This window comes from Paramisgurnus dabryanus, chromosome 11 (assembly GCF_030506205.2).
Source record: "Paramisgurnus dabryanus chromosome 11, PD_genome_1.1, whole genome shotgun sequence".
In the NCBI taxonomy this organism is placed as follows: Eukaryota; Metazoa; Chordata; class Actinopteri; order Cypriniformes; family Cobitidae; genus Paramisgurnus; species Paramisgurnus dabryanus.
The window spans coordinates 32,460,849-32,486,748 of NC_133347.1; the positions used below are offsets into that span (position 1 = coordinate 32,460,849).

Sequence of the window (25,900 nt, forward strand, 5' to 3'; positions counted from 1 at the left end):
AGCACAATGATGCTTTAGCATAAACACACTAGAAGAGACTTACAGTCATACATGTACACCACGGTGAATTCAGCTATATTAGACACAACACATGCCACCTGATTTCACCTTATTATTATATGCATATTTATGTATTTGTTGTATATGTAAATGTGTGTGTGTTTAATAATAATATGTGATTGTTTGAGTGTGAATGAGAGATGAGGGAATTCGGCTCTTCACGCTGTGAGCATCTCCAGTCTTTCTGACCTGGTTTCACGCTTCTCACCATAAAGCTTCAATCCTCAGCCGTTTAGCACAGGGTTTATTACATCCTAACTGCAGGCCTGCCTGTATAAGCACATTTGACTCAGCATCATCTTTGAGCTGAGATTCAGCGAGCTGAGAAATCAGTTTTCTGTTGTTTCGAGCTGGTGGGAGATATGCAGCTCTGTTGTTTCTGGGGTGTTGAATTCACACAGCCTGGCAGGGGTGTAATTGTGACTGTAGGAATGAGTCGTTTCTCCTGCTTATTAAGAGCTTGTGTTTATCCTCGGCCGTACAATAGCTCATGATCAGTGACTAATAGAGAGAGAGGTTAGAATAAGACGTGAGAAAAGCCGATCAATTTTATTGCACAATCATTTCAAACAGTAGAGGTTTTCTTGTCTGTTGTGGTTATAAAGTAATTGGTCATTAAGCGCACACTTTAGTTGCATTCCAAAATCCTATTACTCTACACCATTTTGTAGTGTATGTATTGAGAATCAGCCAGCAGTTTCAATGGAGGAGACATAATCTGTCCGAGGTGTTGTTTTCAGTACAACTTTGTTCACGCTTTAACATTAAGCGTATATTGTTAACTATACCTATATTAGTGCACATCACTGAAAGATATCAATTGTTATATTATTAATTTGCTTGTGCACTGCAGTACTCGTGCAAATCATTTACCTTGAATGGAATTGACTAGTATTGTAGATTTCCCTTTATAAATACTTTTGCAATTTAATGTGTAAATATGCAGTTCTTGTTGCATTTACAGCAGCTATAACAAGCAGATATCCTAGGCAAGCTTGTTTCACGAATCTCTAAACAGTGTTATTTTAGTTTGTGTAATCTGTCATTATCATGAATCGCCGGAGAACTTTCATTTTTTATCCTCCAGTTCTTTTCAGTGAACTTTGGCTTCGTTAGCTGGGATTACACACCTCAAATTTTGGCTGAGATGTGTGTGGTGCTGAACTCAGGTGCATCAGGTGTTAGTAGATCACCTGCACCTCATCAGCTCAGCTTATTTGCGACCCTGAACTAATTTGTGCTGCTCTTATGGTGCTTTTCCATTGCATAGTACCCCACGGTTTAGTTTAGTTTGGGTCGGGTCAGCTCACCTCACTTTGGCGTGGTTAGCTTTTCCATCGAGTTTAGTATCACTTCGTAGTGGGAGGGAATATAGGCGTGTCGTTATATTTGCGCTGCCTACTGCTGTGACATCATACAAGTGAGATTTATTTCTCAGTCCGCCACAAACTTAAAATTGGCCTCCACAAATAGATGTTTGCACATCGCGTTTATCACTACCTCTGTCTCACATGACAATTTCTGTTCAAACACCCATGGCGTCATTCGACGGCGCTCCGCTGAGCCTCATTGAAGCTTTAAAGCTTATATAATGCTGACGTGCTCGTCGCGAATGTTTTGCCACCAACTGCAAGTCTGGATAAAAACTGTTATGGTGTCCCTGATTCTCAAAATGTGGATGTTTTTCATCACTAAAAGGGTACAGACGACAACATGTTTGCTCGAGACGCTGCTAGGGTCAATTCTGTCAGACCAATCAGTGATCTACATTGTTTTCACATCACGTTTGGTATCAGCTCGGGTCGCTTGGAACCCCAACCGAGGTGGTACTAATGGAAAAGCTCCCAAAAGCAGATATTACCAATCCCTTTTGGATTTGCGTTTAGTAAATCTGGTCCTTAGTGTCTTTTTTAAGAGCAAAATTATGTAAGGGATAATGTAGAGTCAGCCGGTAGTTATCGGGAAATAAGCCCCGACAGTGTGATCAGGACCCGACGCGAAGCGGAGGGTCTTGTATCACACTGAAGGGGCTTATTTCCCGATAACTACCGGCTGACTCTACATTATCCCGCTTATTACACGGCTACTTGTCACATAAGAAAAAAAACTGGACATGAATATGAATTTGAAACATTTTATTGGCATATTTGTTTTAAATTAACATTATTTATCCTTCCGCGAAACTTTGCACAGATGCATAAAATGATCGTATACCTTATTAAGATCCTCTGCTTCATACTTGTCTGTCTCCATTTTTTTCTCTTTTAGCCAGTCTTTGAGAAGTTTTAATGCCCATTCTGTATTTTTTTGTGTGTTGGCTTCGTAGCTGTCATGCTCTATTTTGTCAAGTTCAGTCTCAGTAAGCTCTCTGTGTCTTGTCGTGGTTGTCCAGTGTTTGTCACAAGATGGCGCCAAACAAACAGTAATCTTTATTGGCGCGGAGCGATCTTTCTCGTAAAAGTAGTACCGGCTATGCATTATTATTTTGGAGCGGTTATTATTCGAAAAGAACGAACCTGCAAATGTCTCAACTGACCAATCAGAATCAAGCATTCCAGAGAGCCGTGTAATAAGCTGGTATATTGCGCTTTTCTTGCAGGGCTCCAACCAGCAACCTCTTGAATACCTGTCCTGTGTTTTCACAATCATACAAACAATGGTGTCTACATGATGGTTTATAGTGAAACAGTAATGACATTGTTTTGTGTTGTTGTTATTGTTGTTTCAGCAAAGCTTCTAGTTTACATGTACATGTGTGTGTTTGTGATCTTCAGGAGGCAGACACTGATGATAATCAGGGCACGCTGGGATTCGAGGAGTTTTGTTCGTTTTATAAGATGATGTCAACACGACGAGACTTATACCTGCTGATGCTCACCTACAGCAATCATAAAGACCACCTGGATAACGATGACCTCATTCGCTTCCTGGAGACTGAACAAAAGGTGAGGTAAAACCCAGCATCTACTGAAAGGAATCATCATATCAAGCCTGATGAAAATACCACATGACCTTTCCATGCTAACATGACCACAGGCCATTTCTCCAACACCAGATCTGCACCAAATTCAATGAGGCTTCACTCAGGATAGCTTTATAAGATTTGTGTTCAGCGGTCTGAACACTGAGACAATTACATGGATAAGGATATTTATAAGACCACCTAACCTAATAAACCACTGTATTAACAGACTTAACCACAGAATCAGATTTCAGGAAAATGCTTTGTGATCACTTAGGCTGCAGTGGATAAGTTGTCTGCCCATGAAGAGGTTTTTTCACCTGCTAGAAACCAGTATTGAAATCTTTTTACCAGCATCTAACATTTCCACTGATACACTGCTGTGGGTTTAATAAAGACCTCAACACCTTTATTATTCATTAACAGCAGTAAACCATGTTTGTAGGGAATCATTTAATTCAATTCTTTTATTTTAGATATTTTTAAATTTTAATTTCTAATTCATTTTTATTTTATTGCACACCCAGACAGCAGATGACTCTGCACTGGATCCGTACCAGAGCTGCTTTGGCACGGATTCGGCCAGGAGTCGTCTGCTGTTTGGGTTGCAAATCTAGATATACAGCTTATGTGTACAACATTTTGCCATAAATAAAGTGGGATGGATTAAATTGACTAACTTTGATTGTGCAAATGTGTTTAAAGGTGACATAGAATGATTGAACGGGGTATTTATCCTTGTTCTGTGATGTGACATGTAGACAAAAAAAATTTTTTTGTTTGGGTCTGTAATGCCTTAGAAGCTTCCTAAAAACCTCTCTCAGATAGCTCTATTAGGGTGGGGGATTTTAAACAAGTGGTTTTGCACCTATTTGGCTCCCCCTACTGGCTTAACTTGCAATCTCATTACTGATTGGCTGACTTTGCTGCCACTCAAAAAATTTATTCAATTATTTTAAAGTGGAGGGGCAGTGAGATGCCTGTGATGTCATAAGCATCAGTTTTTCAGATTGGGCCGTTTTCTGGCTGACATTTCTAAAAGAGGAATTTCTATGAGACTGAGATGTTTAGCATGTCTAGCACTTTTTGTATGTTCGTGAATGCAGGTAGACTACCATTATTCAATGGTTTTTCATTCTCTGTCCCCTTTAAAACTGTTACTTAAAATGATTCTACCCCTAACATACAGTACCTTAATAAGTTTGAATGTTTACAATGAAACAGTAATTATTGTTTGTATTCTGTTGCAGTGATGTTCATTAATCTAAGTACTGTAACCTCATTTGCAAAATCACCTCCAGTGGAAAACGTCCTTATTACTTTAAATGGCAAATGAAAACTTCTTATGTTGTTTGATTCAAGTGGTGTTATTCTGAAACAACGTTTCAGGCGTTCATTAAAACCCCATTAGAAAGAGCATGTTCACTGAAACATCAGCACGCAGTTAAAACGTTGAAATTAAAGTCCACTGTGAATTCTCCCATCATAGCTGAGGAAATGAACATCTCAATCTAACGTTGTGCTTCAGAATGACCTTTACACCACTCCAGTCTCATTTATCTCAAGCAGGAAGAAAATGAAGAAGTGGCCTTCAACACACACCTATATTAGTCCTGAGAATAAATGAAAGCGAACCAGTAGCAGCCAACAGAGTTGATGATACAGTAATGACAGCCGACAGTAATCCCAGCATCCACTGCTAGATTATTTTAGTGATTAACACAGATTGGAATCTCATTGACTCGTCAGTCCATTTAACCATCGGTGCTGTTGGCGGTCAGATTTCAGTGTATGATTGGATGTGAATGTTTTAATGTGACGCTATTATGATTACTGTTATCTTGTGTTTCAGATGACCAATGTCACAAAAGAGCACTGCATCGAGATTGTGTCCAAGTTTGAGCCTTGTCCTGAGAACCAGACACTGGGTGTCCTGGGTATAGACGGTATGAGGCTTCTTCAAAGCTTCCTTGATTATCATAGAGGGATTCTTCAGTGCTAGTTTCATTAGATTTATCAGACAAAAGGTAGATTATAGAGGTGTGGAGATCAAAACTCATGCTCTTGTATATAATGATACCTCTGATATTGCACACGGTGATGTTTGAGGAGCAGGACATCTACATAAAAGTATCTGTTTCATTTTTTAATCTCAATGCTGTCTTGGAAAACAGGTGAGATATTAAGTAGATCTACTTTATCATTTCTCTTTCCTATGGGTTTGATTCATCGTAACCCTGTGAAATGTAACAACTAATTGATTTCTAATTCTACTTTGTCCATGAGTCAATCATTTAATCATGATTAAATCTGCATAGCGTTCAGTTTTACATCTTACAGGCATACTACGGTAAACAGAATGAATATATTGAATCACATACTGCAAAAATATTTTATATATATATATATATATATATATATATATATATACAGTACAGGCAAAAAGTTTGGACACACTTGACTATAATGTTAAAGTCGCCATGAAACGGAAATAGCGATTGCCTTATTTTCCCCGTGGTGACGTATATCCGAATGAAACGGCTTTTGAGATGAAATAAGGCAGGGCTGGATTTGAATTTGTCCATCGAGATCTGATTGGATCGTTTGAAGTTGGGTCGTGTTGCTAATTGCTAATCACTGCGATCTTCTCCCGGACCCCGCCCACCTGCCATACTTTTGACCGGAAGTGAAGAGAGATCGTTTTGAGGAGGGGAGGAGATTTGCATTTTTGATTAAAGATTATGAGCACACACGAATTTTTAAAAAATAATGAAGCTCACAGATAAGTCATTTGTTAATAATACCACACTATTAAAAATACATATATAGTTTTTCATTTCAATTTCATTGCGACTTTAACTATGATCTTAAAAATCATTTAATCTGATGATGTATTGTTCATTGCTTGAAATTACATTTGTAGACAAAAATATAGCTGTGCCAAACAGATTACTTTCTGTTATTAAAAAACTAAAATTGTATTTTACAATATTATTTTTGAAATAGATGACTTGAATGTTGAACAATATTAAAGAAAAAGCAGCCAATAAGAGCCCGGATTAAATGTGAAGTCCTTCAATATTCTTTAAAATTCAAAAAGCTACTTTATAAAATGACACAAGTATGGTTTTGCAATTTCTAGCCAAAGGGTGACTGCACTTCAGATAATAAAATATAACAGTGTTTTGATTTATTTTGGATGCTTCTGGTCACCAACATAATTCCCAAAGTTGCATTTGTGTTATTCCATAGTTTAGACGAGTTTATTATTATTCTGTTATCTGGAAAAAAATATAAATAAAGAACGAGTGAGTGTGTCAAAACTTTTGGCCTGTACTGTATATAATATAAATATCATATATATATTTTCAAATAATATTTTAAATATATTATAAAAAATGGGCAAAAATATATGTACTAAAATAACCAATATATTGTTTGACGTTTTTTGTATATTTTGAAATATATAAAAAAATTAATAATGTATTTATATTCATGTTGCATTGGAAGAAAAACAAATCTGTAAACATAACAGGATTGAAAAGATTAAAATTAAATATTTAAATGAATTTCAACTGCAAAAATATACTTATATTTTATCACTTTTTTTACAAACCTATATATTTTGGCCAGGAAAAATATATTTTTGCCATATGTGTTGTAAAATTAGAAATGTATATGTTACCCCTGCACTCTTACAAAAGGATGTGTTAATTTTTTACACATCTTTTGTGTTAAGCTTTTAACACATTATTTGTAATTTTAACGCATTATGTGTCATTTTGTGTAAAAATAAAACACAAGTTGTGTTAAAAGTAACACAAAATGTGTTGTTTCAATAATAACACAGAGATGTGTTGTCCCAGAATCAACACTAATGTGTTGTTTTTAACACATCCGCGTAAAATATATTTTGAAATATATTCTCATATATTTTCAAAATTCAAAAGTATATTAAATTAAGCTTTACTGTCTTCAAAACGTATTTAGCATATATTTAAAACATATTTTTGGCCAGATAAATTTATTTTCTTGCCGTTTGAGAAAATCTAACTCATTTATAACCGCACAGGTTTTACGAATTACATGCGGAGTCCTGCTGGAGACATCTTCAACCCTGAACACTATGAAGTGAACCAGGACATGACACAACCTCTCAATAATTACTTCATTGCTTCGTCTCATAACACATATCTGATGGGTGATCAGCTGATGTCTCAGTCTCGGGTGGATATGTACTCCTGGGTTCTTCAGTCTGGATGTAGATGTGTGGAGGGTGAGATGTGTGACCTGTCTTTAGTATCTGCTGATAAAGAAACTCAATCGATTGTAAGTCAAACATATTTGTTATCGTCCTTTAGTGGACTGCTGGGATGGACCAGATGGAGAACCAATTGTACATCATGGCTACACTTTGACGTCCAAAATCCTTTTTAAAGATGTGATCGAGACCATCAACAAATATGCCTTCATCAAAAACCAGTAAGAGATTAGGGCGAATATAATGGATTTTGTCAAGAAACATTTTACTCGGAAACTAATTCACAAAAGCAGCACCTGCAGGTGTTAAAAGCCGGTGTCATGCATCAGAAATATAGTTTTTACACCTCCAACAGGGAAAGAGAGATATGAGCTGTTATATTATTTACATATTTATGAGCTGAACAAATCTTCAGATGATCATGCTGGGCTCTCCATGTGTCCAGATATCCGGTGATTCTGTCCATTGAGAACCACTGCAGTGTCCCTCAGCAGAAGAAGATGGCTCAGTATCTGACCGAAGTGTTGGGGGATAAACTGGACATCTCCTCCGTCTCTACAGATGCATCTGAACTTCTGCCTTCACCTGAAGAACTTAAAGGAAAAATACTTGTCAAGGTGATCATCATATTTACATCCACACTACTGAATCTGTGCAGCTGTACTGTGATCTATGGTCAGATTTCATTTAAATACACATCAGTTCAGCTGCATGTGACTGGATACCATTTAAAAGTATGAGTTCATCAGAGTTATTTCTATAACACTGACATCTAAAAGTTGTTTGTTTATTGTCCGTGCAAGTCCTCCGCTAGCAACACAGAAATAGCACAAAGCGCAATCGGCTAAACGAGCATTAAATATTAAGATGACGTTGATTTTATTGTTTTTATTTTTATCAATTTATATTCACAAAACTTATCAACAAAACATAGATTAAAATTAAGAGACAAATTATATGAAACGAAATTCATTTTAAAGTAGCAAACGAAACTTAAACTCGAAAATAATGTCTGACCTATTACAATTCTCCCTTCATATTGACCTTTACAACGCCCTATATGGCATTTAAAATTACAGTCTATCTTTCGTAATAAGCTAACTAAATTTAAACAAAACATAAACAACATTACAACAATATTCAAACTCCAACAATACTCCAACATAAATGTAAAACAGACATTATCTATAAGGATACATGTTAAAAACTAATCTGATATAGCGTTTATAATAGCTGGTTGGTAGATGTTTACTATTTTTGGAAAAACCTCTGTTGCAAACCTCCATTTACATGAATAAAAATATTTTTTACTTTGAAAATGATGCGCTGTCACGTTTAAACCAGTTGTTCGTTTACATACGACTACATGTACGTTCATTTACACTACAGTTCAACGTCTGAGTTCTCAAACTAAAACAGGGTCTGCAGCGTTTGCGAACAAATCCATTTATGAGGGTCGGAAATGGTGGTGTAGTGTAAATGAACATAGCAAAAGTAATGCGTTTTAAAGGATAAACGCATTAATGTAAACATAGCCTTAGTCATGCAGTGTGAAAACATCCGTGATCCGACTACTTTGAAAATTGTGCAGTCGGTATAAGAATCAATGCATCTTGTTTTACATGTGAGATTTGGAGGATATATTTTCCTTATCTCAGAGCAGTAGAAGAGCCGAGTTTTAATGACATGAGATGTTTTTGCTGTTGTCCAGCCCCTCTTGTACTTTTAATAAAGCGAATTGAACGGTAGATGGAGCGGCCTGGCAAACGGGCGACTTTGTGTAATAATTGGAAGTCAGACAGACGTTCTAGAGACTGAAGTCTGGGCCAGCCGATGTTATCGACAAACCGATGGGCACAGGCTACAGATCGCAGAAAATACACTGCATCAGCAATGCTCTTTTCTTACCAATGAACAACTGAATACTGATGGATATACAATATACAGTACAGCATACAGTGAAAAACATACATCAGTCAGTAAAGATTATAAACCTGTGTGAAGTACAGACAACTCTATGTTATTATAGTGAGTGCTAATAAAACAGCAGCCAATAATACTAACAGATTATAGAAAGACAAAGATGAGCCTAAACCATGTTAGTCATTTGTTTAATTAGCATACAGATCATTGTCACCAGAATAGGCTTAAAGTCTTCTGATCGATCACCGCTATTGATTTCTCTGGATGTGTCACAGGCTTCTGTCACTGTTTAAGTTCACATTGATGTCGATGTAAAATCAAAGCACGTGAATGTTGTGATCTGTATCTCGTCTGCTTTTCTTTGCAGTCTTTTTAGCTCGATGGATTTTTAAGCAAATTCATGCAGTGAAATATTTGTTTTTATCGTTTGTTTTGCTATCATAGGGTAAAAAACTGCCCCCAAACATCGATGAGAACGCAGAAGAGGGGGACGTGTCTGATGAGGACAGTGCAGATGAGATGGAGGACGATTGTAAGCTCATGAATGGAGATGTAAGTGATGTTTATACGTACCATATAACATATACCCACTTGGCATACTTTACAATTTATATGCCTCATAATGTAACTTCTCTTTTGGTTTTGTGGTGAAATATAACGCAGATGCACTCATGTTTAGTGTATTTTAACTCCGTCATGTTACTGTATTTTAGCTGTGCAGTAAGTTCAGTGTCATCTATTCTGTGTATATGTGAAAGACTCTCATACATTTTGGATAAAGGTCTTTCTCTCCTAAGTGCTTAAAGCAAACATAAAAGAAGCAGACATTTGTCATGAATTTTTCTGCGTGTAAAATCAGGTCAAGGGCTTAAAACCTCAAATGACCCATATATTTTGATGAATGCTTTCCACCTTCGTGTCCTCTGTAAAAAGCTCTGCTATTGCAACACTTATTTAATGAAGTCCGTCTACCCTTGAGATCCAAGCGCCCTTGAGATTGACTTGTCTCTCCGTCTCCAGACGTCTATGAACCGAAAGCAGGCGGAGAATGTTGCCAAGAAGAAATTAGATAACCTGATGAAGGAGTCGAAGATCCGAGACCGAGAGGATCCAGACAGCTTTACCATTACAGGTCTGCCGCCTGCAGCAAATCCTCATGAGAAATCAGCCATGAAGGTACACTTTACACATACTGTACACATACTGTACCTCGCATCACACTACTGCATCTTTTCATACATTTCATGCTGAAATATATGTGGTATTCATCATTTTTTGTGCTTTTTAGCAAATGCATTGAAGAGGTTCATTGCGGCTTTGTACAGATGTGTGTAGCTGGTTATTTCAGGTCTGACCCGTGTGTTTTAAACCAAGGTATCAGATTTTGAAAAATCCTAACTTTAAGCGTCTAGCGCAGAAATCACCATCCCACCATTTAAATCCACATCCAAAGCCACGCCTCCTCAAAACACATGAACACGACCAGAAGCTCATTTATGTCTCATTCACCAGTGAGAAAACTTTGCAGTAAAAAGTGAATAACATTACCAAAATAACAAATCGGAATTAGATCACGTTTTCGGATGTGTAGACGTCGTAGTTTGTTTGTAATTTTGAAACCATAAATATCATTACGCTAATAAAGGTACACACACTACTACATAAGCAACACAATGTTTCATCAAAGTAGACTATCTGAATCCATCAAAGTACAATCATATCACATACCTACCTTTCCAAAAGAAACACTGCAACAACCATTTGAGACCCTTTGCCTTCCATCTCGTGGAAAAGCATGTTAATTCAGTTTTTGTTGTTTTTGCTTCAAAAAAATGTCTTTCATTTGGGGCTCCTGTGCAGGTTGTCAAATCAGCAGGAAAGTTTCTCGCTCTTTCCATTTCTCAATCAAAAGGCTACAGCCTCCCTAAGCCGCATTGTAGGCTGCATACGTCATCAAGATGTATTACAGAATATTAACAATCCTAAAGTTAACTATTATTCTTCGTTAATCGTAAATCGTTGTAATATGCATAAGACTTGTGAATGTAATGCTCAGTTAAATAAAACAGGCCGCGGATGTGAATGCACGGATGACGTGAACAGGGCATGCAAAACACGTTCACAGAAGAGGAGCAAAAATTACATGTGCCCATTATTGCATTCAGTCCGAGTTGTTTGTTGAACATTTTTTGGTCCTACGCCTTTCACAGATGACATACTGTATATTTATACAAATACATTTAAATAACTTAACATAGTGATTGCTATTAGGATGTGAGGAGACTTTCAACTAGCATAACTAAAAAAAATTCTGGATCAAATCAGGTACCCTGCCTTTAGCAGATGCCATTAACAGTCCATGATTAAAGACAAGATCACTTTAAAGGGTCAAAGTCTGCACTTTTATTTCCTCTGAACAGCCAACATCATTTAGTCAATAGCTGGGTTTCCATCACAATGATTCTATGCGCATTTTGAAGAGATTGAATAAATCTCATAATTCGCAAAAAAGTTTTTATGCTTGCTTGAGGTGGTTTTTAATCTAAATGAGACTAATGGAAGATGGAAATGCATTTGTTGAATAAATTCTTACATAGTTAACATTAAACCCACGTGACAGATCATCTAGCTGTATCGGTCATTGTTGGCTTTCCCATATATGGGACTCGATGTGGTGGTCGTAATGCCATTGATTATAGTGCATGCATCAAAAATGCTGCATTCCTTCTTTTGTGCACAACATTCAGTTTGGCAATTACAAGTTGCACTGCTAGTAAATGTATAACTTACCCAAATGGGCAGTCCTGTCTCCATTTTCCAAGCGAGCCTTGTTTTATTTACTGTTGGTTACCACCATCATTCACTCGAACAATTTGATGGAAACGCACCAAATTCGCATTTGTTATTTTATTTTTTGCGCATTTTGTAAAGATTTGCTTCATGTTTAGATTGTAACCAGTCATCATTGAGTTGTTATTATAACCCTTCAGACAGACTTGATTTGCTCATGTCAATGATAGGCTAACATTTGTTATTTCATTAGGACCTGTTGTTGCATCCTGCACAGATTTTCTTGTGGATAAGTGAATGGTCAATACTGTATGTTAATGTTGTGTTGAGATAATATATCATCACACTCCTATGTCAATAGAGCAAGAAAACTATGAATTGGTTTCTACTGCCACCTAGTGAAGGTCTGTTAAAGACTAAATCTCACCCCTCAACAGAGATGTATAAAGTACTAGGGACCCAGACTTGAGTAAAAGTACAAGTGCTCTATCAAAAAAGTGACTTGAGTAGAAGTTGAAGTGCTCTTTAAGCACAGCACTTAAGTGGAAGTACTAAAGTATTAAACATGTTTTGTACTTAAGTATTGCAAGTAGTTTATTTTAAAATATACTACTCAAGTACTGAAAGTAAAAGTACAAGTATTGTGTAATGTAGTTATTAAAGAAAACAGTCAAAAGTTTGAATATAATATTGTTTATATTATTTCAAATGTTTTAGCTAAAGGACACTCACAATTCCTTTGGCTGTAGCAGGAGTACAAAGACAGGACTGTTCAGATAATTTAGATTAATTTAACCAAATAATTAAATATTAGTCGATATAATGGTAATAGGTACAGTAAAGGTACAAGGTGTTTCAATGAACTTAAGTTTCCTTCTTTCACGCACACTCGCCCTTTCTCACGCCATCTCTCTCTCTCTGTCTTTCTCGCGCACTTTGGTTCTCTATTTGCTTCACTTTGTCCACAACCCCGGCTCATATTTGGGAGTGAGAGGGAGGGAGGGGTCCGCCCTTCACTATCTCCGATTGGTTTAGAACACGATCTGTGTGTGTTTCTAATGTGTATCACCGCTCTGGCAGTGATAATGTGGGTTTGGAATGATTCGTAACATTTGAGTGTAACGAGTAACTATGCAGCACATAAAAAATGTATCGGAGTAAAAGTATTAAACTCATCGAAAATATGTACTGAAGTAAAAGTGAAAGTAGGAGAAAAAATATATACTTCAGTAGAGTACAGATACTGTCTTTTAGTACTTAAGTACAGTAGTGAAGTAGTTCTACTTCGTTACTATACATCTCTGCCCCTCAATGGGTTGAGAATGGTGCTCGCAACACTCAAGTCATAGGTTTATTATCATGGGTGTTGTATCAAATGTAAATCCTGAATCAACAGTAAGTCATTTAGGATGAAGTCTTTGCTAAATGGTTTAATAGTGTTGTGTTCATTCCTCATCTACAGTGTGTATCTGTCTTGTGAATTCAGGGTAAAGGTGATGAGAGCGCCGATACTGGAGATGAAGCTAACACTGGTGGAAACAAACGTCTGGCCAGATCATTTATGGGCAATTTCTCCAAACGAAAGGTACTTTTAAACATTAGTTGTATGGATTATTGTGTATATGATGCTGTGTAATATCAATTATTCATACTTGAAAGTGTATTATAAATAAAAGGTATTCATACTTTGCATTAATACATGGAATTTTGAATTACTCGATTCTGATTGGTCAATCAATGCGTCTATGTGAGAGATCATCACAATATAGACCTATTTCTTCGGTCATGAATGTAATAGTGCTATGTGTTTTGACCTGCAGAAAAAGCAGAGTAAAGTGAGGAAATCCTCCAGTTTTGAGGACACAGACACGGATCAGGAGAGCTCAAGTGGAGCATCGAAAGCTGCGGCACATCACAGCAGGTACGCCTCCACTATCTCGTCATGTCAAACTGATTTTCTGATGCACATCTCTATAAGACACCTTAATCTGTTTTAACAGAAAGAAAAAGACAATGAAGCTTTCGCGAGCGCTCTCTGATCTGGTATACACCAAATCTGTGGGAGTGCCTGACTTTGAGACACAAGGTATGAAAAGAAAATCTCATTTATACTGGAATACACTCGCTAATAAATAATAGTTAATAAATAATAAATAAAAAGTATCTATAGCCTGATGTGTTATAGCAATATTTTTTTTAATCTGAATTATTCATCAGTGTGTACCATACTATGTGTGATGTGATTTGTGTTGTGTCGCATGACTGCAGGAAGCTGTAGTTTTCAGGTGTCATCCATGAGTGAGACCAAAGCCCACCAGCTAATGCAACAGAAACCTGCGCCATTCATACGATTTAACCAGCGCCAGCTGACTCGCATCTACCCCTCGCCGTACCGCGTGGACTCCAGCAACTTCAACCCACAGCCCTTCTGGAACGCTGGCTGCCATCTGGGTACAGACAAACATTTGTGTTGACCGCAGAATAAACCCTATGTCTGTAACACAGTGTCAACCAGAAGGCCCACTGCTGTCATGTAGATTCTGTATTAATCTTAAAAAAAAGGAAGTACAGAAATAAAACTATAGATTTCAGGTCTAAAGCCAGGGATACACTGCAGGATTTTTTGCACTCCTATTAGATCACACTTATCACACTGTGCGACATGGATCGTTTAAACTTGTGTAAAGCATGGAGACTGTACGAAGAGGAAACCTATTGAATCGGAGGCTTTGACTGCTGTGACACACGTTAGCACAACATCACCAGTAGGGCTGCGCAATAAATTGCACGTGATTATCATGCGCATCTCGTCAGTAAAGCCGGTTCCTTGATTAGTAGTAAATCGCCATCATCTTCTTTCAGATAGAGCAGCATTAACTACACAAAGCCATAGATCACTGACAGTCAGAGCAATTTGCCTTTAATTATCGCGGATGTATTGCCTGCGACATGTGTATGGCCCAACATGCGGAGCTGCACCAACTGACTGACAACTGGAATTAAAGTATGGTTAGATCAGACTGCTTGTTATGCTTTCGAAAATGCTCTCGCGGCTCAATAATGTCAGTCGCCAGGCAGCGCCACATGAATTTAAGCCCCTAGCTTGAGTACTCTGCGTATAGGGAGGATCGGCTCTAACTATGGAAGTGAGTTTAGGGCTCATGATCAATTTTCATTTTTGGGTGAACTATCCCTTTAAAATAAATAATTACTATGATGTATAAGGCTTATACTTGTCATATGCATTTATGTGAAATAATGTTTTTTTAATGTCTTGTACGCAGTTGCTTTGAACTATCAGTCGGAGGGCAGAGTCCTGCAGCTTAACAGAGCAAAGTTCTCCTGCAACGGCAACTGTGGCTACATTCAAAAACCTGTCAGTATGTGTGAAGGTCAGTACTTCACTTGATTCTTTTTAGTTGTTGGTGGTATAATGTTTATGTATACACAGAGAAATAGATCAAGATGTCAAATGTAACCATTGCTAAACATTAGCAAGCCAAACTATAGCCCTTTTTACACAGAGATAGCAGAATACCCTGATTAGATTTGTCCCAGGATTATCTGATTTTGGTTCATGCACACTGATAGTGATTTTTTTTTAAACGCATCCCGAAAAGATTCCATAAAGACACGTGACATCACGGTGTGATGAGTAATGTAATTGTTATGTACTTTGTGATATTTTTTGAAGTTCCCTAACTTCTGTGATTTTTCCGGAACTAATCCCAGCAATTTTGCTGGGTCCCTATCATAGGATCAATCCCAGGATGAGTTTGAGTTCACACAGATGCAATTCTATGTCATTTTCTGGGATCATCGCTGTGTGTGAAAGCGGATTACGAGTGTCACAATAACGTTGTTGAGATTCCGAAATATTATTCTGGTAAATGTTTCCTGTCCACTCTTCTAACAGGTTCCTTCAATCCTTTTTCGGAGGATCCTTTACCAGGCCTTCTGAAAAAACAACTAGTTCTGAAGATTATCAGTGGCCAACAATTACCCAAACCTAAAGACTCCATGCTGGGCGACCGAGGAGAGGTGACTTCTGCATTTATGATCCTAAACATGTTCATATGCAATCATCTTAAACAACACCTGTTTGCTCAATTCACTTTATTACAAATTTGGCAAGAATTACATTTTTTTGATAACTTGAAAAAACTACAGTCGAAAATTTTGATCTTGTGCTGTTTTAAATCAACATGTCTTCTTTAGATCATTGACCCATTTGTGGAAGTAGAGATCATTGGACTACCGGTTGACTGCTGTAAGCAGCAAACCCGTGTGGTTGATGACAACGGTGAGCGAGTCAAAGCCCACACACACAATTGGTCTTGAAGTATCATTAAACTGTGAGGCTATTACTTGGTGCATTATACTGTATGTGTGTTTGTTTGGATGAGATTAGGGAAATTGATTTATGTATGAAACTCCCAACAGATCTGACATCAAACTGTGTCTCTCTTAGGGCCCTAAATAATTAAATAATTTTATGAACTAGGTTTACATTACAACACTTTCTTAAAGTAGTGACTGTCACGTGCATGTACTTGGACATTTCATTTAGGAGACACTTTATTCAAACAAAACTAAATATTTTGAAAATAGAACCACAAAAACAGCATTGGCCTAAGGATCGAGCCCTGTGGGACCTCAGATGCTGGGATATAGACTGTTAAAAATAATTCCTTTTAAACTGATATGATAGGACTTCTTGTTCAAGAGAACACATATACATCATGTCCATAAAAAATATGAGTGATCAAGAGTAAAGACCATCTGCTAGTTTAAGTTATTCAGTAACAATAAGGAAAGCAACATTTCTGTTTTGTATCAGATAATCTATATCAGATAATACTGAATGAGTGAGAGATGTAACACCCCAAATTCCCTCATTCATTTCATTTATTCTGCAAAAATGTGTCCTTCTAAAATAAAAACAAATTCTCTCTCTGTCTCCCTTTCTCTTTCTAAGGTTTTAACCCTATGTGGGAGGAAACACTTGTCTTTACACTACACATGTCAGAGATTGCCCTTGTACGCTTCCTGGTTTGGGATCATGACCCGATTGGTCAGGATTTTATTGGCCAGAGGACCATCGCCTTTAACAGCATGATTCCTGGTACTATATTTCATTATTTACGCTTTCCTTTATATAAGAAACATTAATCTGAACTTTTATTCACTCTGAACCTTGATGTCATGGATATTCATGACTCAAAAATGTGTTCTGCATAATATGAGGCAGCCTTGCAAAATTTAGCTGAGTGTATCACAAATGTAAATTATATCTCTTTGTGCCTGATTATCTGTCTCACGCTTGTGTTTCAGGTTACCGGCATGTGTATTTGGAAGGCATGGAGGAGGCATCCATCTTTGTTCATGTTGCAGTGAATGACATCACTAGTAAGGTGGGCACATCGTGTAGTCGGTGGATTGAAGAGCTTGTTGGTATTATGTCAGAGAGTATTGAATTAGTATCTAGCATTTAACTTAAACATTCTCAATCTGGTAGATTTGTTAAGTAATTTGAATCTTGATATTCACAAGCACTAATTACTTTTTAAACGTTAAATATTCTTTATAAAGGTAAATAATAGTGCCACAGTGTATGTAATGTATTTTATAAGTCAAAAGAGAAATAGGGCCAGATCTTCTAAACTGGGCAATCTAGTGTGAGCAAATGGGAATGGAAAATCTGCGGGTAATTTACTAAAAAGGGCCGAATTTAATAACACAGGCACAACAGCTCATTTCCATAATGGCTAATGCAGTCTACTAAGAGCAGCTCAAATAAGCACATTTGGGTAAAATCGACATGGTCTCTTTTATTTTTTCAAGAGCTTCCAGGCGATTTGGGAATATTATATGCTTATGCACTATTTTCATCAGTCACTTCAGTAGCACAGACAACGCAGGTGAAAATGCAAAATCCCAGCTAACAAAGCAACGGTAGACTGAAAAGAGTTGCAATAAGGTTAAAACACCTGGTAATGTGTGACTGCTCCTAGTTGGGGGGTCCAAGTCATCTTATATTTCCCACAGCAAATTAAAAATAACATGGCTTAGCCAACAGACATTTTGGATCATTTGTTCTTCTGGCATTTCAATTAAATTAATACTTGTGAAAAAATCCTCTCCCTTTTACATGTCTCCTCCTATCAGCAGCAACATGCAGCCATTTTAAGCGCAAAATGGTTTAGGACATGCTTTTTTGCCTTTTAATAGTGCAGCAAATACCAGTCATTTAAATTATTAAATATATTTAAAGTTTGTGTTTGAAAGGAAGTCGCAAAGGTCAGTCGCAAAAATAACTAGCCCACACCTTTTCAGGGCCAATTATCCACTGCACGTCTTTAGTAAATACAGACAGTTGTTATTTAACAACAAAATGATGTTTGGCTGGTTTGCTGGCACAAGCTGTTAGTAAATCTTAATGTGACTGCCCTTAATGTGATGGTAAGACTTAATGTGCTGATTATTTTCTAAAAAATCCCACACAATAGTGAAAATCATCTTATTTAGTAATTTAAGGAACACAACATTACAATACAATTTTTTTTATTTAATTACCAGCTCCTAAAGCATTGTATTCATTTAATGACTGACATTCATGAATAGTCACTTCAAATAAAAGCGTAAATGTAGCAATGCTGAATTACACCCAGTGTTTATCGAATGAAGTAATATTTGATGTTTTTCAGTTTGGGCTTCTGTATGCTTTCTATGTCATTAATTTTTTTGTGTATGCTTTGCAATAATAGAGTACAAAACTCTAGTTTTCAGGCCTAAAAACCAGATTCAGAGTTTACTTAACAAAAGATGATTTTTAGTTCATCTTTAAACTTCCTTTAGATCAACTTGTAGTTTATTTTGCTAACAACATTAAATGCATGGGTTTGAATCTGAGAGAACACATGGATGAATCATGAGATTACTGTACACACCAAATGCATTGCATTTCAAACTGGATGAACAATTTAGTTTATGCATAAATGTAAAAACCCAAAATTTGTGCCGTATTCATGGAAAGTTGCATACAATTTTGTAAACATGCTCACAGCTAAACTAGATCATGCTTATGTCCATAATTTGTCGCTATACATTAAGGTGTCAATAACAAATGTTATTTGTGTAGTTTGTCTATTTTCACCCTTACTCTATGTATTGCTTCTCTCTCTCTCTCTCTTTCTCTCTCTCTTTCTCTCTGATGTTTGTGATTACAGTGCACTCATCTTAGTCCAAAAGCTGTCTATAGAGGCAGGAAATTGTTAGGATCCTCGTTCAAAACTCAGGTGTAGTGAGAACCAATCAGCACCCTGCACGCTTTTCGCAAACCCTTCCCCCTGTAATCCCGGTGAACGGTTAAACCCAGATTCATTCGCCATGCCAACTCATGCAGAATGAGTTGTGACATACAATGATTGTGAATGCCTATACCTCAACTGCATTCTCATTGACCCCTACAACAGATACAGTGTCAGCGGCCAGGTCACTCCTATTTCACTGAACTCAGGACATTTCAAGTCCATGACAGGATCTCGGCTTCGCTGCCTCGTTCACAGTAACGGAGCACTCGACCCGTAGAGATGTAGAGATTAGGGCTCTTTATTCTGAATGCATGACTGTGAGGTTTAGCAGGTACCTTTAACACGGGTTTTCTTTGAGCTACTGTAAGTCAAATCCCAAATTCATAAGAGTTTACCTGTAAGTACGTAGTAGGGCTGCAACAACTACTCAAAAATAAAATTAGTTATATTTATACGATTATTCGATTAATCAAAAAAAAGAATCGTCTGATTAATTGATTATGAAAATTATTGTTAATTGCTGCCCTAATTATAGAGTATACCGTACTTTCCATACTATAAATCGCTCCAAAGTATAAGTCACATCAGTCAAAAATGCCTTTTGAAGAGGAAAAAACATAAATAAGTCGCACTGGACTATATGTCGCGTTTATTTAGAAAATGATTAAAAAAATCGAAGCCAAAGAACAGACATTTAATCTGGAAATGCATTTTTTTCAACTAAACAATAGCAGAGAATAGCAGGCTAAATAGATGTCCGTAAATGTTAAAGTAACATAAATAGTTATTTACATGATACACAATAGCATACAGAACATATATGGGAGGCTAAATAGGCTAAATTAACACAATAAGCCAAATTAAGTTCAAAAAGGTCCTGAAGTCATTCCACATCACTGAATCCATTGAATTACATAAATACATGAGCAGCATAGAGCGGACTCTCACAGCTGTAGACAGTAATGGTTTCTCTTGGTTCATATGAAATAATTTTGACGTACAAGTTGCACCTAACTATAAGTTCCAAGACCTGCCAAAATATAAAAAAGGGCAACTTATAGTCTGGAAAATATGGTAAGTATTTTCTAAATGCATAAGAAATACAGATAGAAATGCATGAGCTCAGCATGTACCTGATTTTAAAGAGCTTAATTTTTTATTCAATACATCAATAGTCAGCAGATCAGACAGCATTAATCCTAGACGGACGATTTCAAAATAAATAAGGATAAAATTAAAAGATTTTAGCATTAATCAGATCTGATAACGCAGTGTCATTTTATCCAGATAAATGGACGAGAATGTCCTGCTACCTTTCACTTCACATTTTTTCATAATTCACAGTTGTTCACATTACTATCATACATTCCCAACATTGTCTTTATCTTCTAAAGGTCTGTGTTGGTCACATCTGTCTGTAAATTTCAGATGTTGTTATTTGTTGTGCTAACTTATGTTATTAAGTCACTATTTTCCTCTGCTGTCACGTGTAATATCAGATCAGAGTTATTGCATGAGAAGATGTTTAATGTACAGTACAACTGATCAGATTATTGCTTATTATACCACGGGGCTGTTGAATATTTTATTCTGATTGATTAAGAAATGTTACACAGGTTTGCATTATTTTTCAATATATGTCTTAATATATTGCAAATGTCTTAAAACAACCACCAGAGAAATGTCTGTGGTAACCGTGGTATAAGCAGAATAATTGACGACGGGCCATTGAAATATTGGAAAGTAATGCACACTCGCGGTGTAACATTACCCATAATGCATTACCACCTTGGATGTGCATTATTTTTTAATAATGTCCCTCTTTTGGGGTTTCTACCTAGATTACTTAAATGGATAGTTCACAGAAAAAATGAAAATTCTGTTACCATTGTACCAAACCTGCATGTACATTTATTTTTATTGTGAACACAAATGAAGATATTTTGAAAAATGTTAATAACCAAACAGATTAGTGGCACCATTTACCTCCATAGTATATATTTTTTCTACTATGGAAGTGTTGCCCCAGATCTGGTTTGATCAAACAAATAATTTTAATTCTTCAAAATAAATTCACTTGTGTTGTGTAGCATAACAATTATATTTCTACATCATTGTGAACTATCCCTTTAAGCCAGCCCAGCATGATTTAATGTTCTAGATAAGAGGTATTGGTCACTATACAACAGATTTTCAGCCTGAAAGACCAACCAGTTCACCAACAAGATGAACAACATTTTGGCTTAAGCTGGTTTGAACTATTTTTCCATCAAAAGTGAAATTGGGTTGGGGTAATACCCATTAAAGTTTAAGATCAATTACAGCCTGGTTATGACTTTTATTTCTCAAAGACATGCTCGTTTTGGTGATTCTCTGTATCGTCCTATTGCAGGCTCGGGCGGTCAGTGGTATAAAAGGACTGTTTCACAGAAATCCAAAGCAGTCGTCTCTCGACAGCCATGCTGCTGCTCTGCATAGCCGTAAGTCCACCTTTGGTGCTCACCTTCTGCGACGCACAGCCAGCGCGCCAACCAAGGGCCAACCAAAAGTCAAGAGGGGTTTTCCTGAGATCTCTATTGACACAAAAGACTGCAGCTCAGAGGGCGCCAGCGAGGAGCGGGAATCGGAGGAGGGGCCACCCGTCCACCGCAACGGAGACACGGCATCGTGGGGTCACGGCACCAACGGGCAGCTTCACCCTGATGACAGTAAAGGTAAGAGCGCTTTCTTTTATCATGAGCCCCGCGTCAAAGTTTACAAAGGCAGGGGGGCGATGAGTGAACCTCTGAAGAGAGCCAACAGGTTGCGTCTTCACGATCCACTGGATGAGAAGCCAGGCGTGTTTGCACGTGTGGCGATCAACAGCTCCGGACGGGTCGGGATGACTTCCAATTGCATTAAGTGTGTAATTGGCACCAAAGAGAGTCCGGTGTTGGAGAGGAAGGATACAAGCACTGTTTCTTCCAGGCCTGAAAGGCCTTGTCGCTCTCCAACAGCTTCCAGACAGGTTCAACCTGAGCCCAGTCTTAAACCACATGTCTTGGCCCGAACAAACTCTAAGCAAAAAACAGACCTTGAGGATCAAGTCAAACCCGTACCATTACCTAGATCAAATACAGAGGTCCGGCAAACATTAGGTGCTGCATCTTTCTGCCCCTTTGAGGACCCGTCTGCAAGAAATGCTCGCTCGTGTAGCGTTCCACGCCGACTCTTCCGGTCCACCCCACCTCCCCCAATACCAGACAGCAAAACTAGGCTTTGTCGGCAATGCCCCGCCCCACCCGACTATGGTAGCAACTTTATCGTGTCTACGTTTGTGAATGATGTCATCAGCCTGTCTGACAGTGATTCAAGTAGCTGTGACAGTTTGGCCAGTCTTGATCTACCTGCCATATTCCCACCACGGGGAATGGAGAACCGAAGGCGGGCCGCAGGGACACTGCAGCGTGAGATGAATGCCCTGTTTGCCCAGAAAATGGAGGAGATCCGCAGTAAATCACCCTTGTTTTTCACCGGTAAGATGTAGTTTGTAGCTAGATCCCAAATTTCAGAACTAGGGTAGATCTCAATAGGTTGTGGTGTTAAATACCCTTACCCGCTTTGGACTGTGGTGTGGATCATCTTGTCTAATCTCCAAGAAGACTCTGCAGGATCCCCAGGGATAATCTTACTTATTAAAGAATCTCTTTGGATGTTGACTGGTGATCTCCTCTTGACTTCCTGCGTCCATAAATCAATAAAGCACTAATAATGTAAAAGCACACACCTGAAACATTGAGGAATCAAACCGTTTCACTGTGATGTAATCAATTCCTGCAGAAATTGTACAGTGAGGTTTTATCAAAAGTTAAACGGATCATACATCACAGTCATTAGACCTTCTTTGAAACCAGAGAGGTTTTTTATTCCGATTTAAAGGATAGTTACAAACAACATAGCCCATGGAAAAAGACAAATCCCCTCTGTTCCCCCGCACTGAGACTGAGATTTAATGGGCACACATTATGCCCATCTTTACCAGATGTATTTTCGGATATCCGCAAGTGATGCGCCGTGATGCGTGGCCAAGATGGCGACGGCAGGCAACGCCTACTTTAAGCTTAAAAAACGATCTTCATAAACCAATGGGTGAAGTCATGGACACTACAGTCTATGTCCCTTACCAACAGGCAGTGAGCGCTTACAGTTAAAATAGATCTGATTATTAATATTAAGATATTAACAGTAGTATCTTTGGATGCATTGGTGCAACATGATAACAAACACATTTAGAAAAGCTTTTGGGTAAAATTAAGCAGTCAGTGAGTGCCCGTTGGCAGGGTTTTATCAGTGTGACATCACATTAACAAGGGAATCAAAACAGCATGGTTTAATGGGGATTAAGCAACATTGTTGGTTGTGTTCTCACACTGCCAACTTAAATTTATGTTTAAACACCTTGTAAAAGTGTATTTTGCACTGATATGTGTCCTTTATAGGCAGGGTGCGTGATCTCTGAAAGCCAGTGTTGATATTTAAAATCACCTAAACAAACACGCCCCTACCCCAATAGAATCTGGACCTTCTTTTGATAGACCCGCCCCACACATACTCAACCCAGGCAACGATGTCGGTTAGTAGACACGCCCCTTACTGCTTATTGGCTACAAGTGTGTTTTGGTAGTCGGCCTGACTTCCTTTTCCAAAGTGTTTTTCAAAAACCACGCACCACGCCTTTAAGGAAAGGCAAAATGAGAGATTTGCTGTTCATATGAGAAAAACAAAAGTGTCTAATTTGAATGTATTTTTAATGTAAATCCTTAACATTAGTAGAGTATGTGTAGGAACCCTGTTAGTAAAAGTGTAAATGTTTGGTTGTAATGCAGAAAAGTGCTGATGTGAAAGTCACAAGACTTTGGGTTCCTGTCCCACACATTTGTACTAACACAAAGCAGATGGTCGGCTTTCACCACTGGGACAAGTCCAGATATCACGAGTTTTACACACTGGGAATATTCTCTGAATGAGGAGCATTTATGATATCCAGATGTGTATTAGTATTCCTAAAGATGTTATCCACATGATCTAAGCTCTAACACTTTAACAATGGTAAAAGAAAAAAAAATAATGCCATCCTTATACCTTTATCTTTTCAAAACCTGAACTTTCTTCTGCTGAATGTGAGCTTGTTCTTAATTCTGGAAACTAAATGAAATGGGAACTATGTGAATATAAATCTTTTTGTATTTCACAGAAAAAAGTCATACGAGACTGTTCATTTTCTTATGATCAATATCTACAGTATAAGTGTATATTTATATGTTAATCTTTCCATGCCCAGATTCTTTATTGTGTCTAGAAATGTAAAATGTTTTGTCTGTAGATTTTTTCCAGGTTTTCTCCTTCCTCTTTATTCTGTTTTCTCCTCTTTCCTTCTGGATTTCTCTTGTTAAAATGTCTGTTTGTTCCTTCCCGCATGCTTTCTGTCTTTAGTACAGAACTGAAGGGCTGACCATTTACCAGGTAAACAGACTTTTGTGTGCAATATCTGTGTGTCATTCTCCTTCAGAAAATGCATGAAGATGTTGTTTTATTTTAATGTAAGGACCTTAAGCATGTGTCATTTGTATTTGAGTTTGTGAACCGTTTTTTCTGACGCTTCTGTGTTTCTGACACCCTTTTCATCATTTATTATCTTAATAAGATACTTTGCAGTCTTATAGATCACATCTGACACTTATCACTACAATCTTTTATTCACTTTTTGTGTGCCTTGTTTAGTGTGTGTATTTTTTGTGTTATTATTATTACTTTTTTGTTAACTTATTTATCACATGGAGACATTGGGTTTTCTTTCAAGCATGCGTACGCAAAAATTTGTTCGTAAAAAGCTGTTCAGACAGAGCATATTACATATTTGCAACATGTTTAAACAATTTCAGCCAACAATTAATAATCCATTATGTTGCTTTTGTTTTTCCTTATATTTTAACTATAATTTTCATAATCATATCCTAGTACACTTGTGTTTTGTGTATTTACAAATTCCAACATTTCTATGAATTAATGCACATGTGTTGTTATTAGGGCTGTCAGAATTAATGCATTTATAACACGTTAACGTAAATTCATTTAACAACAATAATTTTATTAACATGCAATTTCTTAAGCGAGGCCTAGCCCATTGTTAAAAGAAAAAAATACTTTATATTAATATTGTATTTGACTTTGTGTGTGCCAGATCAGTTTTACCAGTGATTAAGGTATGGATGATCTTATAAAATCTTTAACTGGATTTTTTTATTATTATTTTTGCTGACTCTTTTACTAGTAATAAAGCATCTATATGTGTCCAGACCCATGTTGGTTAGTGTATTAAAAACTTGAAAAGTGTTCAATGAAGGTAAATATAGAACAGATAAAAATGTGCAATTAAGTTGCGATTAATCACGAGTTAATTTATGATAATCATGTGAGTAATCTAGATGAAATATTTTAACCGATTGACAGCCCTAGTGGTTATAGATCAGTAAATCAAAAAGACAGTGCCTAATATGGCGCTTTTCCATTGCATAGTACCCCACGGTTTGGTTTAGTTTGGGTCGGGTCAGC

At 37.3% G+C, this 25,900-nt stretch overlaps 1 protein-coding gene across 8 annotated transcripts in view; it reads left to right on the forward strand.

Moving 5' to 3' along the window:
• plch2a (phospholipase C, eta 2a) overlaps positions 1 to 25,900 on the forward strand; it is a 160,336-nt gene that overhangs the window by 130,936 nt on the left and 3,500 nt on the right. For 5 of the 8 annotated variants that reach the window (XM_065247805.1, XM_065247804.2, XM_065247806.2 and 2 more), the window contains 17 exons: positions 2,835 to 3,005; positions 4,875 to 4,968; positions 7,095 to 7,298; positions 7,384 to 7,504; positions 7,729 to 7,900; positions 9,651 to 9,758; positions 10,227 to 10,382; positions 13,483 to 13,581; positions 13,817 to 13,917; positions 13,997 to 14,082; positions 14,265 to 14,447; positions 15,281 to 15,388; positions 15,913 to 16,037; positions 16,215 to 16,299; positions 16,975 to 17,121; positions 17,331 to 17,410; positions 21,702 to 22,023. In XM_065247805.1, the coding sequence (XP_065103877.1) occupies positions 2,835 to 3,005; positions 4,875 to 4,968; positions 7,095 to 7,298; positions 7,384 to 7,504; positions 7,729 to 7,900; positions 9,651 to 9,758; positions 10,227 to 10,382; positions 13,483 to 13,581; positions 13,817 to 13,917; positions 13,997 to 14,082; positions 14,265 to 14,447; positions 15,281 to 15,388; positions 15,913 to 16,037; positions 16,215 to 16,299; positions 16,975 to 17,121; positions 17,331 to 17,410; positions 21,702 to 22,023 (2,362 nt within the window). Of the gene's footprint in view, positions 1 to 2,834; positions 3,006 to 4,874; positions 4,969 to 7,094; positions 7,299 to 7,383; positions 7,505 to 7,728; positions 7,901 to 9,650; positions 9,759 to 10,226; positions 10,383 to 13,482; positions 13,582 to 13,816; positions 13,918 to 13,996; positions 14,083 to 14,264; positions 14,448 to 15,280; positions 15,389 to 15,912; positions 16,038 to 16,214; positions 16,300 to 16,974; positions 17,122 to 17,330; positions 17,411 to 21,701; positions 22,024 to 24,781; positions 24,812 to 25,900 lie in introns of all 8 variants that reach the window. The other 3 variants (XM_065247811.2, XM_065247812.2, XM_065247809.2) reach the window with 2 other exon arrangements.